The 14,882-nt window shown below is 35.6% G+C and overlaps 1 protein-coding gene across 1 annotated transcript; it reads left to right on the top strand.

The window, feature by feature from the left end:
* The first annotated feature begins 8,039 nt into the window (after window positions 1-8,039).
* Window positions 8,040-11,126, top strand: LOC148842935 (SPX domain-containing protein 1-like). Its single transcript, XM_088958846.1, has 3 exons — window positions 8,040-8,603; window positions 8,889-9,015; window positions 10,462-11,126. Exons 1-3 carry the CDS (start codon window positions 8,307-8,309, stop codon window positions 10,902-10,904), a joined length of 867 nt encoding a protein of 288 aa, XP_088814972.1. The 5' UTR covers window positions 8,040-8,306; the 3' UTR covers window positions 10,905-11,126.
* Window positions 11,127-14,882: the final 3,756 nt, after the last annotated feature.

Genomic DNA, 14,882 nt, shown 5'->3' with positions numbered 1-14,882 from the left:
GGTGGTAGTGGCGATGGAGCTAGCTCGATTTGCAAGGTGGCCTTTTACTCTGCGACTCAGCTCAGTTGAAGTTTCAACGGCAACATGGCAACAGCGGTGAAGCTCGGGTTATAGGGTCATCTTTTACTCTGGGACCCAGCTCAATTGACAAGTTTCAACCGTAAGATGGCAGATGGTTGCAATAGAAAATTTTTTGTCCCTATGCAACAGACGATGCGAGCTCAATAAATAATTATTAATAAAAAGTTGATTAAATAAATATATTATAAATTATAAAGGGTGTTTTAATAAAATGCAAAATATAGAATAGATTTAAATAATCTATCAAACTATAGAGGTATTATAATAAATAACCCTAAAATAAAATGCAGAACATGAAACAAAATAAGAAACTGCTTAAGGAAGAGATGATAAATCTCCCTTTTACAATCTTGTTTGTCAGTTTATTAAAGTGGATTGAACTTTGAAGGACGATTGGGTGGCCTTTTCATTACAAAATATCTCCAGTAAACGATGAAATGATCTATCAAGCATTAGATTCTTAGACAACTTTTACCCCCACCCAATAAAATATAAAATAAAAATAAAGGAAAAGGAAAAGGACTCAAACACGAGAGATTTCAGACGACCAAGTGTTTGATTTGGGTTCAGACCCACCTAGTGAATGTGTAACCAACCTATTTGTCCCTATCTACCAAAAGAAAATGTATTCATCCCTCCCGGGATGACCACAAGCACTTGTTTCTCCCATTTAATGGTCAGTGAAAATCATGGTTTTTAAAAACGAATCGGTGGCTGAATCGGTTAGAGGTTCGGTTATCGGTTTGAATGATTTGATTGTTCTGATAAAAAAATAAAAAAAAATTAAAAATTATAAAACGATCAAAACCGCTTGAATAGTTAACCGGCCGGTTTAACAATTTATTGATCAAAATCAACGATTTTAAAGAAAAAATCAATTTTGAAGGAAAATGAAACCGATTCCCGTTTTTCCGGTCCGATTTTGAAAACAATGGTGACAGGAGACTGTCCCAAAAAATAATAGTCAGAGCCCAAAAATCACTACTTGAATAGGATGATGCTTCATGTTTGATGTGAAAGAAGAGAAAAACTCGTAGATAGGTTCCACACGAAGTCCCATCAGTGGTGGCCCTAGTTGTTCTGTTCTGTTCTGGTGCCATTGACAGACTTAGAAGGGAGAGCTGGAGGTTGAAAATGGATTACTTCCACAGTCTCAGACCTTCAAGGGCGTGCACGCTGCCGGGGATACGTCAAACTGCAGTCGCCTCTGGAGTCCAGACTGATGAATTCATTGAATTCTGCATGAAAAAATAATCAGGAGTTGGGATGTGGGAACGTGTATATTGCTTATTACGGGAGAATGATCAATCAGCCCATATCGGAATTTATAGTCCGTACAGGGGATGCATCCTGACCGTGAATTGATATTAAATTCACGGACAGGATGTGCTTATAGGGGGAGAAGGCTAGTAATAGGGGGAGCAGGAATTCAGAATTCTGCATGGTGTTTCCGTACTTCTCCATATTGCTTATATCCATGGAGTCAGAACCCAGGATTCTCACAAAAAACAAGAAAACCCATAATACGAACAGTCAGAGAAAGCTGATGATTATATCCCCCTTCTCGATCGACAAGTGTTGCTGGATTAATTAATCTCTAATGGTGCTAAAACGATCTGGGTTCTTGATATTTTATCATCTTCGCCATTCTTTAATTCTTTTCTTTCTCTAAGGAAAAAATTGACTGTCTATAATAATTATGAAATGGGTGAGCTGCAGTGAGCTTTACAAGAGTAGAGGTTAAGGAAGATGGGCCATGAGATAAGCACGCTGTGCATCGAACCTAACGCAAGCAAAGGAACCCAGGAGAGAATATGCCGCTTGTCCACCCATCTTTGAAATATTAATTCCTTGCTCCTATGAAAAGTAATACCAGATATCCAAGCTTTCAGCGCTCTGAGAAAAAGATGCATGAGCATCAATCTTGGATATTCCCATGTGTTGTCCAAATTCATTAAAAGAATTCAAAGATAATAAATGAACTCATTAAAATTATCAAGTGCTTCTCTTTTTCAAATCTTTGGTTTATCTATATATAATCAACTTAGAGCAAATTTTCCATATCTTAATGGCCCATTCACTTATCCAGGGGATTATATAATTTTTAGCTGAAAAGGATGTCTTACACTCTTACTGAGTAGCTACCATGGCTTAAATAAAACCAAGACTTTTTTTTTTACAGTAAACTTGTGCCTGACAACTATGTAAGACTTTATTTTGTAAAATTATCTTAGTAAACTTGTTCTGAGCTACTAAAGTGCATTCTATTTTAAATAAAATCATTGGAGATTTTTGGATTCCACCTGAAAAGAAATCATTTCATTTTTAGTCTTTTTTTTTCCTACAGAATATGAACCTTCAATGCCCTCATAAAAAAAAAAAACATGTTTTTTTAAACTAAAAATATTTAATATGTTCTCTCATAACCAATGGAAAAATGACTTAATTTGTTTTATTTTACACAACAAAAAATATTAGATTATTCAGCCACACTGGTTCATGAGGATGCATTTGCTTCTCTTAAAATGGGTAAAAAAAATTGTAGGAAAAAATATTTCAACTATTATTAATTTTTATCTGCTTATAGTTAAAAAAATGTTTTTTGTTCCACTCTAATTTGTTTATATGTAAATGGCAAGGGAAAAAAAATCATTTTAAAAGGGTTAAATATTTAGCTCATATATTCCAATGTGACAAAAAACTCATCCATTTTAATTGACATAAATGGAGCTTAAGTAGAAATTACTAACAAGATGAACCATATACTTTAACTACTTTGCAGAACCTAAAACTTGCAACCAAGTTCCTTTCCTTCTCCTTTTCTAATCTCATGACTTTGCATTATCTTCAATGAATTATTATTATTATTATTTTTATTATTATTATTATTATTATTATTATTATTATTACTACTACTACTATTATTATTATTATTATTATTATTATTATTATTATTATTATTATTATTATCGTTATTGTTGTTGTTGTTGTTGCTATTGCTATTATTGATTTTAAAAGTGAGGGTGTTTTCTAAGTCAAACTAAATATCTATTTAGATTTTTTTGGTCCAAATGGTCTAACTTGGGTATCTGAACACTAATTTTAACTTTCTGACCTCTACTCGACCTCTAAATAATTAAATAATGACCCCATATAAGAAAAAAAAGTGAAAGTTATAAGAGCATGAGCTAAGGGATTAAAAAAAGTGGGTAATCGGCCATTTGTTTGACCATTCTTTGTAAATTATTTGCTTTTTAATTTAAAATAACAAGTTAAGCTCCAAGCTTCCATTGCTTGAGATTAGATGCTTGACTCTTGTCAATTTTATTTTATTTTCAAAGAATTTTTAGATATTTCCATGTGCAGTTCAAAGTTCAAAATCATTAAAAAGGAATAAAATATTTACAAAAAAAAAGGTTCCAGTGCTTTTCTTTTTAAATTACCGGTCTATTCAAAAGAAGTACAACATGTGGAGAAATACACTTTTTAAGCTTACAGTGCGATGGTAGCTTAAATAAAATACATTCCCCCTTAACCTAAGCTTCTCATAGTGCAACGGCGGCGCCATGGCTAGCTCCAATGTGTCCTAAAACTGGCAAAGGCTCCAGGTTGGCAACGAAAACGACAATGTATCATTCACACATTGTCACGGCGCCACATTTCTTTACTTGGTTGCAAAATTGGCACCAGGCAAAGGCTTTTGGAATGACATGTATTTGGGATCCAAAACTGGAATTAAAAGGTAAAAATAATAATTTTTTTTCACAAAATTTATATTATTGAACTAATAAATCCACAATTTTTAGATAAAATTGCACACTAAAATCTTAGTGAAAGAGAAAAGTAAAAAGATGCCACAAAGGACTTCATCCCCCTAATAGGAAAATTTGTAGGAATGTTTATACAAGAAATTTTGAAAATGTATTTTTTTTACCTTATTTGAAATCTAAAATCTTACAAATTTTGACAATACCTTAAAGCATACCCTTTTAAAATGAAAATTGTAATTCTAATTGGAAGGAAAAAAAAAAAAAAAACAGAGAACATACTGTAACAATACCCTACAAAAATTAAACAAAAAAAACAAACTTGAAGTTTAAGTTAAAAATAAGAAATAAAAGCGTACAAAAGATATTTTGAAATGTAATTTTTTAAGCCCACTGGAACACCAAAATATTACAAAATATTTACAATTTGTAAGATCTACTTTTCCACTTGAAAAGGCTAAATATTTGGAGCATACACAGGAAAACTTACAAAATATATTTAACCATAATGCATATTTGCACATTATTAGAAAGCTAAAAACTTTATAAAATCTGAATATTAACTCAAATCAGTATTTACACAACTTCAAAAAAAAGGATGATTTTTAGGAATAATTGGTATCACCATTTTTAATTTTCTTTAAATAATAAAAGTAACAACATTTACGAAAAAAAACTTTAAAAAATGAATGCACATATTGCCACAACGTAGTAACATTTCTGATAGTGTAAAGAACCTCATGCTTATCTAGCATTCATTGGATTTTATATATGAAACCAATCAATATATTTAGATGGCATCTGTGATGAGGAATTAAAAAAAAAAAATCAAAACAAGTTCATTTAATTTCTAAAAATCATGAAGCTACTGCATTCACATTTCCTCCTAACAACTAGAAAATACTCCAACTTATCAGTGAGTATATGGTTTTACTTTTTGAAAACAAAAACAACTCCCAACACTTGAAAAAAAAAATAAAAGTAGAAAATAAACACTAAATTTGAACCAAAAAAAATGTAATGAAAAGTGTAAAACCAATGGTAAATATCAGTGAATCCTTTGAGAAAAGCCCTCAAATCATTCTAAGTAAGAAAACCCACATCACCATCCATCGTTGTCCTGCTTCCATGTGCCATAGTTGTTTCAGTCACTCTTTTGCATCACAGTCATCGTTCCGCTGCAAGGAAAAGAAGCAACAGAGTTTCATATTTACATGTCGTCCTTTGCTTCTTATTCCATCTCATCTCGAAATTTAATTTCCACCAAGAACAAGAATATACGTTGAGACAGAATAGGATATTCCTAAAGCAATATAGAAGATCTGGATCTTCTGTTTTTTGAAACTGATAGAATAGACAGAGGCTACATGGTCAACATTGCAGCCCAGATACAGGGCCTGTTGGATCCTATTTTCTTCTAAGTGGGCGATAGAAACGACAATCCCAACGGTAGAGCCCAGGCAACATAAGATTCTGTTTTAACGGCTTTAAGTTAAGGACGTCCCATCGTAAGACAGGGACAACGATAGCGTTGTTACATCAAAGGTCCATGCGTTGGGACCTGTGAAGGCGGATATTTAGAAGAAACCACAGCATATTCCCAGTTGGCCCATTATTATAAGCGACCACCCATGGGCCATAGCTGGACCTAATAGCGCGCTGACCGCTGAGCAGTTTCTCAAATTTTCTGGCTCGTCTTTTGGCTAGCTTCGAGCCGTGGCTGCCCAGCTCAGCTGCTTCTGGAATCTGGATAGCCGTAAGATTTACGCAGCTCCATGTTTCGTAACACGTGCTGTAGACCGTTGGAATTTGGAAGAATGGAACATAAACGTAGTCATTGTGTGAAATCACACCATACAGCTGCTGCTCGAAAAGCGGGACTGACGTCGAACCAGAAAGAGTCCTGGTTGAACTTATCCGGAAGTGGTTCAACCGGTTCAATTGGATTAAGAAATACGAAATATGAAAGATTGCTAATTCAACAACTAGTTAAGTCCTGGTTTTACCATATTCCAGGTGGTTCATATATATATATATATATATATATATATATAAAGGAACTGGAAAGGCCTGACTTCCGGTTGAACCCGATCAAGCCCTGGTTAACTTAGGTTTGTTTCACTATATAATTGAGAATCAAAATGCATGGACACGTATGTACACGTTGTAATGAAACTCAGCAGTTTCCTCAGTGGGCTTAGAAGAGAATTGTGCCGCATCAAGTAGGCTACTGGACCCAAGAAAACTTAGATGCACGTGCTCTGTGGTCTGTACCTTTGGATTGGGACCCACAATTCAGTCTGAGATTCAATTCACTTACAGCAGAGGCAGTAGTCTCTGACTCTCTCTCTGGTCTCAACTTTGAAAGCTTGAACTGGCTCTGCATTGCTTTTGTGCTATGCTTCCTATCCACGTATGAATCTCCAAAACAATCACAATAACAAGGAAATGAGACACATTTAAGCTATGTTTGGTTTGAAGTAAAATATAGGGAAAGGTAGGGAAACCTTTACAGCCATTGTATTGGTTTTCCTATTTTTCCCTTTCTTTCTTTACCTTTTTTCCTTCAAACCAAACATAGTTTAAATATGTCTCATTTCTCTGTTATTGTGATTGTTTTGGAGATTCATATTGCATACGTGGATAGGAAGCATAGCACAAAGCAATGCAGCTTCCCAACTGGAGCCCACTCAAGCTTTCAAAGTTGAGACCAGATGGCTTCAACTTCAATTTTGATTGAAATGCTTTTATTCAGTTGCTTTGAAGCAAAGTTCAAAGTATCAACATGTATCGATCCGTATTGGTCAATAGTATCATGCCGATGGCTTTCTAATACACCATTTCAAGGGTTGTATCGGGTCAGACCTTAATTTAGAGGGTAGTCGGAACTTAAGCCGACCTCTCTAGACCAATTTTGAAAAAAATAAATAAAACATAAAAGAAACACTGATATAGGTCGATACTTTGAACCTTGCTTTGAAGAAGTTAATAAAACCAATTTCACCCAAAAAAATGATTAAATGAAAGAGTATTAGTGATTTTTCATGTTTTTCACCAAAAATAAATTTAAGATCCATCTTAGAAAGACAAAAACCGATGTGCCATGTTTTAAATTAGCTGTTAATTAAGGGGTGCTATGTAATGTAAATAAGAAATTAGGCGGTGTATTCTTTACACCATGTCACAATAGAAGGGTTATTCTACACTATGGACAAAACGATTGAATCACATCACACTCCATAATGCAATGTGTGATATAGTTCAGCCTATATTATGTGTTTTTGTTTCATGCATCTTATATACAACATGAGAGATGATTTACATTGTTGATCAATAATAAAACTATTTAATAATAATTGTAAAACATTAAAAGTTTTAATTTTACAGTTAAATAATAAAAATTAAGGATTTTAATTTTAAAACTAATTATAAAATTATAATAATAAGATATATAATTAATAAAAATTATTAGAGGAATTAAAAAAAATTAAAAATCTTATTTTTAAAACTAATTAATAAAAAATAAAGTAACAAAACATTATATAAAATTATATAATAAAAACTATACAAAATTAATTGACCCTAATAATTAAAAATAGGGTAATAAGAAGCATAGGTTCACAGCTGCTATTTTGCACCTCAAGTTTTTACCATGGATGATATATTGCGATATAATGTGGACCAATCCACAATAGGGAATGGTCACACTGCAACCTATCGTGGTGTGGACCGAGACAGTCTGCCCTACCAGATAATCACGCTTCCAAACACCACTTTCTGGTTAATGAAGCGGGCAACACGGATAATTATTTATTTATTTATTTATCATTTGAAATAAATAAATAAATAACCCAACTTGTAATAGATCACAGAATATCTCACAGATGCCTTCCTTTGCGGACGAAAGTAATACAGCAGATCATATCAAATGAACCGTCTAGATTTCCATCTACCTAGTGGGGCCCTTTGTCCTTTTGCAACTACTAGCCAACCGATTCATGTTTCCCGTGGGCTTCCAGCCTTGTTGTTTTATACGTGTATAAAATCCCTCACACAGCTTCTTGCTTTCTCAACATTTTTCTCTGTCACCCACGAGCCAGCGGCTCGGGTTCGAGCCAACAAAAAAAAAGACTTGCCACGTGGCTAGTCCGAAGGCGCATATAGTAAAGAAGTTCACTCATGACTCAACCCAACTCCAGCGGTCACACCGAATGGAATAAAACCCGAAATATCCTCTTTTTCGTCTTTACGAATGATGGGATATTCGCGCCGAATATTCTGATCAATCTCTTATATGACTCCCTCCTCCTCCCCCCGCTCTCCCTCCCCTCCATTATCGCCGTCCGATAGTCGTCCATTCTTCTGAAAGGTTCCGTCAGCTTTTCGCCGGGAGCTGATCCAATTCGGCACATTCTCTGTATTTACTGGAAATAACGCGGAAGGAGAAGTAGGAGAGAGATGAAGTTCGGGAAGAGCCTGAGCAATCAGATCGAGGAGACGTTGCCTGAGTGGAGAGATAAGTTTCTTTCGTACAAGGAATTGAAGAAGCGTCTGAAGCTAATTGATCCGAAAGGTGGTGAGAAGAGTAGTAAGCGGCAGAAATTTACAGCCGTGGATTCTACCGATGCTGGAGAGAAGGAAGCGAGCGTGATGACTAAAGAGGAGAGGGATTTCATCTATTTGCTAGAAGACGAGCTCGAGAAGTTTAATTCATTTTTCGTTGAGAAGGAGGAAGAATACATTATTAGATTAAAGGTACTTTTTCTGTCTCTTACCCCCTCCCCCCTCCCTTCCCCCTTATATGCAAAATTTAAGAGATTATCAAGTTGTTGTTTATTACTATTCTGGAAATTGTTTTGAAAATGTTTTTATTTATCGTTCTATGCTCCAATTTGTCTTCACCGTAGCGCATCATGAACGTTAAATTACCTGAACCAAATCTCTCTCCCTCTCGGGGATTTAACGATTACTCTGTAAACGATGCAGCATGTTAGCCGATAGTGGACTTGACAGATTTTTGGATTTGTTTGTTGTTTGCAGGAGTTGCAGGATAGAGTAGGAAAGGCAAAGGATTCGAATGAAGAGATGATTAAAGTACGCAAGGAGATCGTTGATTTCCACGGCGAGATGGTCTTGTTGGAGAATTACAGCGCCCTGAACTACACCGGTAAGAGATTGCTCAACATGAGTAAATTGTGGCTTTTTGTCTTTACAGCGCCCTGAACTACACAAATTACACAAATTACAGCGCCCTGAACTACACAAATCCCTTCTTTCTTCGTATGGACAAAGATACCCCTAACCATGAGTATAAATTACAGCGCCCTGAACTACACAAATCCCTTCTTTCTTCGTATGGACAAAGATACCCCTAACCATGAGTATAAATTACGGCCTTTTGTCTTTATAGATTGTGGCATGGATTAGTGGAACTTCATGACTCATGATAGGTTTCTGAAATGGTCCAACAACTGAGACCCTCACCCTGTATGACAACCACTTGCATATATGCGTGTAGAGACCATTTTAACAGATAGATGATGACTGAAGACAAGTGGAACTTTCTTTTATCTGCTAGAATAGAATATAATTTTCTTTTTTTTAACACTTTCCGGAGTCGTGGAGACTTTTTCTTTTCTCTTCCTTTTAACACTTTCCTTGTGAGGGTAGACCTAGAGTTATTATTATTAGGGGAAAAATTATTGGTTACGAGTGGGTTCCAAACATGAGGTGTGAATTAAAAGAAAAAACAAGAGGCGTAGGGAATAGAGGTAACAACTATGAGATGGGTCCCATCTCCTTCACATCCTTTGCCGCAGAGAAAATTTCCCTCGGGTCGAATCCTTTGCTACAAGTATTTTATTTAGTGATTTAAGGTACTCAATTCGATGGCCAACTGAAACTAAATGAATAGTCAAAAGTGATCAATAGATTCCCTACTTCTATGAATACTTGTTCTATGTAGGTCGGCTTTTAGCAATTGAATCGACCAATACAATGTTATTAGTAGATTCTCATGGAGTTAAGTCTTGGCTTCAGACTACATATATGCACGTAAATCAGAAAGAAAAACCAAACGCCCCCTAACTGTCGTATACCAAAGCTGATCATTGGCTATGTTGTAGCACTAACTTTCCACTATGATACATACAAGGGCTGATGCTTGGCTCAACGTGCAATAAATGGACATAGGAGACAATAAAAATTTCTCAAAAAAAAAAAACATTACCACCACGATGGAGAATATTTTAGGGGATACAAGTGGTATGTTGAGACCTCAGGGTGTTAAAGATAGTGCACACACGTGGTGGGTATTCTGTGATTGTCATCACGTGAATTTACAATAATGTCTTCAATCTCCCATCCTTTTCAGTGGGCTAAGAATAAGAATTGGAACTTTGTGGATTGTAGGCTATCATGGATTGAATCATGATCCAGATACTATTCCAATTCGGTTTTGACATGGATCTCAAATAGTAGAACAATTTACTTTCGTGCCTGATCCTGAACTTTGGGTTTGGAATGTTATGAGATATAAAATGTTATATGCAGAGGGCTTTACTTTGATTTAACATCCATATTCACGAGTTTTGTTTTAATTTGTATAAAACAGGATTGGTAAAGATCCTCAAGAAGTACGACAAGAGAACTGGTGCTCTTATCCGATTGCCCTTCATCCAGAAAGTCTTGCAACAGCCATTCTTCACCACAGACTTGCTTTACAAGCTGGTGAAAGAATGCGAGATAATGCTGGATCACCTCTTCCCCAAGAATGAGCCATCTGTACCAAGTGAAGGTACTGATGTGGTTGAAGATTATGACTCAAAGCCAGCTGAAACCCAGAAAGGCAAGCTGCTTTTAGGACCCAAGGAACTTGCAGAGATTGAGTATATGGAGAGCTTGTACATGAAGAGCAGCATTTCAGCCCTTCGGATCTTGAAGGAGATTAGAAGTGGAAGTTCTACTGTAAGTGTGTTCTCGTTGCCGCCATTGCAAAATAATGGATTCGAGGAAACCTGGAAAAAAATTCCTGTTTTGGAGCAAGCTGCGAAATAGCCGCGAATAGAGGGAAAAACTAGGGGATGGATATGCTTTTCTTACTTTTTTTCTTTAAATTTGCTTGGGTGAGGGAAGTATCTCAATTGCTAATTGGGCTTTTTTCCCCTTTTCTTTACCTGTAATACGTCTGGTTACATGTATTAGGTGCTAACACAGAGCTGCTGTAAATGTTCAAATTACAACTCGACTAAACTTCAATAGTAGATAATTTCTGTGTGAGATTTGGCATTTGTATACATGAACAACTCAGCAAGCAGTTCTAAAATTCATAAAGCTGTTTTCTGGATGCCCTGCATTGGTTGTGGTCATGGTTTAACGATTCCCCAAGCCAATCGGAAGTCTGGCGCGACTGGACTCTCAGGTGTATTAAATATCCAAAATTGGATAGTAACAAAACTTGAATCAATTGAATTGGCAGGACTAAACTAAACTCTGGTGGTCTACTGTTGCAATGTGTAGCATATTTAGCAGCATGAAGACATGCATGGTCAATCCAACCTATAAATTGTCTTCAACTAAAAGTCTAAAATGCTGGCCTTTCTATAGGGTAAGGGTTATCCCATTCACTTAGTCACTACTCGGCTTTCGGACGAATTCACATCTGCTGCAATCGTGGTCTCACTACTCCCTGCGACCCCCGAATGAAACATGGGCACGATAGCAATGGAAATTAAAAGCCATTCACCTGATGACCTGTTCGTGTTTCATTGGGGTCACAAGGGAGTGCTGCGACCATGGTTGCAGATTGGTGTAGATGTGCTCTCAAACCTAAGATAAATGATATGATGAATTGATAACCTACTGAAACATTAGGTAAAATCGGAATCTTTCATTTGGCATCTCAGTCAACAGCCTAACTCAAAAGGTTTGCCTCATGTCACATTCAGGATGGGATTGGCTCCCACATAGCATACTCTACAACATATCCTAACCGTGTATTAGGAATATCTCCCCCTAACAAATACGGGAGATATATAAATGCACTGAAATATACTGTAGCAAGCACACTATAAGGTAAATAACTATATTTGTAATTAATTGCAATCGAGGTCCAAAGTATTAATATATTCAGGTCCTATACTACGCAAACTGTATATCAGTATTTAGAATCTTGCATCCATCATTTCTTTTAAGCTATGTTTGGTTCGAAGAAAAATGTAGGGAAACCTATACAAACCTTGTGTTGATTTTCCTGTCTTTATTCCCATCCTTTCCTTACTTTTTCCTTCAAACCAAGCATAGCCTTAGTTCTTCTTTTTGTTTTTCAAAAATAGGTCAGGGCAGGGGTGGGCCTTAGGCCTGTCTACCACCATAATAAGTCAAACCTCCAAAGCTTCAGCCGATGCGTAACATGCATAAAAATACTTGACAATTTTTGAACTTTGGTTGGAATATAATATTAAGAGGGCGTTCTTTTTTTTTATTTTAAAAGCGGGAAAGTAGGTCCAAAAAACCTATGTTCTTTTTTCATATTTATGTGGGGAATAGGAAAATTTTATTTTCTTGGGTAAGTGATACCAATCTCCCAGGTGGTTAAATTACTTTCCCACATGGGAGAATTTGCCAACACTTGGATGGGACAAAAATGCCCCTTTTAATAATGGATTTTTATGGCTAAAATAGTTATTCATTTATTTACATGAGAAATAAAAGAACATGGGTAAATGCACCTACCAAGGTAAATAACTTAGCGAAAAGTGAATGGAGCCTAAATCTTAAATTGGAAGATGTTAAATTTTAAACTATGCGAACTAAGGTAGATGTCGTTGAAGCTAATGCAGAGATTAACTGTATTTACCCAAAAAAACAAAAACATTCTTAATTGTTTCTCCCTAAATATTTCTTCTATTTTTTATCTCATAAAATTGTTAGCCCTAATAAAGCATCCCAATTTTTTCTCCATCTGAAAAATTAGCCATTTTGATATTTGATTTGGAAGATTTAAAATTTCAGAATTTTGGGTGAAAGTTTTATATATTATAATTATTTTGCTAATATGTTATATATTATTGATTTTATTGTTTTAATACTATACCCGAAATTTTGATGAATCCCAAACATGAGAATGTAAATTCTTGTTTAATTTCGTCTCAAGTTAGACTTTTTTTTTGTGTCTGGAATAAAATGGAAAATAGAACGATGTGGTACCCTATTTTACTTTAATGATATTGAAAGTAGAGGAAGGTTTTTGTTTGGGAGGATTAAAATAAGGAGTAAAACAATGTGATCTCCATTTTATATGAGAGAAAATTTAGGTAGGAGGATGCAAAATTTTCACTTCAAATGAGTACAAATTTGACAGAAAAAATGCAAATTTTGCATCAGATAGAAGTGCAAATCATGGTTACAATTTACAATAAACGTATGCAACTCTGAACCGAGTGTAAAATTTGTATTTGATTCAGATCAAACAAATAGAGCTAAGGGAAAATATTTTGAAATTTTGTCAAAAATAAATCCACCTGACATTTTTCATATGTTGTTGTCATGTACTTGAAACCTAAATTTTCACTAAAATGAGATTAATCTAAACAGCACAAGTGAAGAAAATTTTCACCATGATATGCCAATATTTTTTGGTAACAAAAGGCTGACATTTTCTATTTTTTCTTGTCTCCTTGAGGTTTCTTTAGTAATATTTGACATATGACAGGGTAATCAGAGCAGAAGAGGTTTGCTTTTCCTGTTCTTTGTTAAGATAATTTCTGAGATTATATTTTTCTCTCCTGGTTGTTATAATTTTCAGTGTTTGGTTAATGAGTTATTGCAAATTGAGTGCTATTGAAGTGGGACTCAATAAGAAATGTTGTTCGAGTTTTTTGTTCTCTTTTTCATTGAATTATTGCTGCAAATTGTTGTTCTCTGTGAAAGTATTGGACCTATTGCTGACCTTGGCAGAGCTGTCCAGAGTGGTGGCTTGAGATCTTGGTTATTTTATGCCTATATCCCCTGTTCTCTGTTGTGGTTCGTAATTCATACTGTGTAGCGAACAAAAGAGAAGATTAGGGGATGGAGGATTTTCAGGTATTGGGTTGTGGAAAAAGTTCTTGTCTTTCAAATAAATAGGTGCACAATTGGATAGGGACAAGAGAGATATAATTGACAAAGCCCACCCAAAGCAGCTGCCATAAAATTTTTGCCCATGAACATTTTACATTGTTTTGGGTGGGCTTTGAGCCGGGTCCATTCAAATTTTGGCAAAACCCCAACCGGCCCATGAACAGGGTCTAGTGACTCTAGACCGGCCGGCTTGGTGTCAACTTGTTAGAATGGACAGTGAACTAATGCACTTTGCTTTAACCAACTCCATATTATATGTGTTTGTTTAATTGCTTGTGACCTCTCAGTACTGTCGAAATTCATTGATCACCCAATCAGTTTTGATGAGGATCTTCTTTCTTTTCCGCTCAAAAGTTGATGGGGATTTGTTTTCTCAAACAAGATCGAGTTAGGTATTTGTCTCCATGTATATATCTGGTTGATCTGTGTGAATTTATTGAATTGTGCCTTGTTAAAGCAGAGAGGCTTTATCAAACAAATAAGAGTTCAACAATGAGAATGCGAGCTGTCTGGCTGTGGTGCCATGACCAACAAAGCTCACAGCTTGAATTCATATTGGAAGTAGTATTCTCAACTCTCAAGCTTTAGCTATTTCCTGATCTAATATCTGCATGCGTGTCATCATAAACTCCTCTGCGAGTTCATGAAGTTAAAGTTGGTATGAACACAGCATAGAAAAGATAGAAAAACTGGACCCTTTACGCGTATATATGAAGGAACAAAGCTATGGAAATCAAAAGATAAAGGGTGAGAGAGGCCACCAATATATAAATGATCTCTTGAAATTAAGACTCTACTAAGAGGGAGATCCAACTCCAACTCTTCAATCTATAACAACGAAGTCAAAAGAAGGATCACTATATACCATCAACAAATGGCCCACACGTCTCCACTAGTTACAAGGGGAAGGTGACG

This window comes from Nelumbo lutea, chromosome 8, assembly GCF_056320005.1.
Source record: "Nelumbo lutea isolate HS-2025 chromosome 8, American lotus-T2T, whole genome shotgun sequence".
NCBI classification, from domain to species: Eukaryota; Viridiplantae; Streptophyta; class Magnoliopsida; order Proteales; family Nelumbonaceae; genus Nelumbo; species Nelumbo lutea.
Note: the sequence above shows the minus strand (reverse complement) of the source record. Positions and strands in the feature narration are given on the sequence as shown.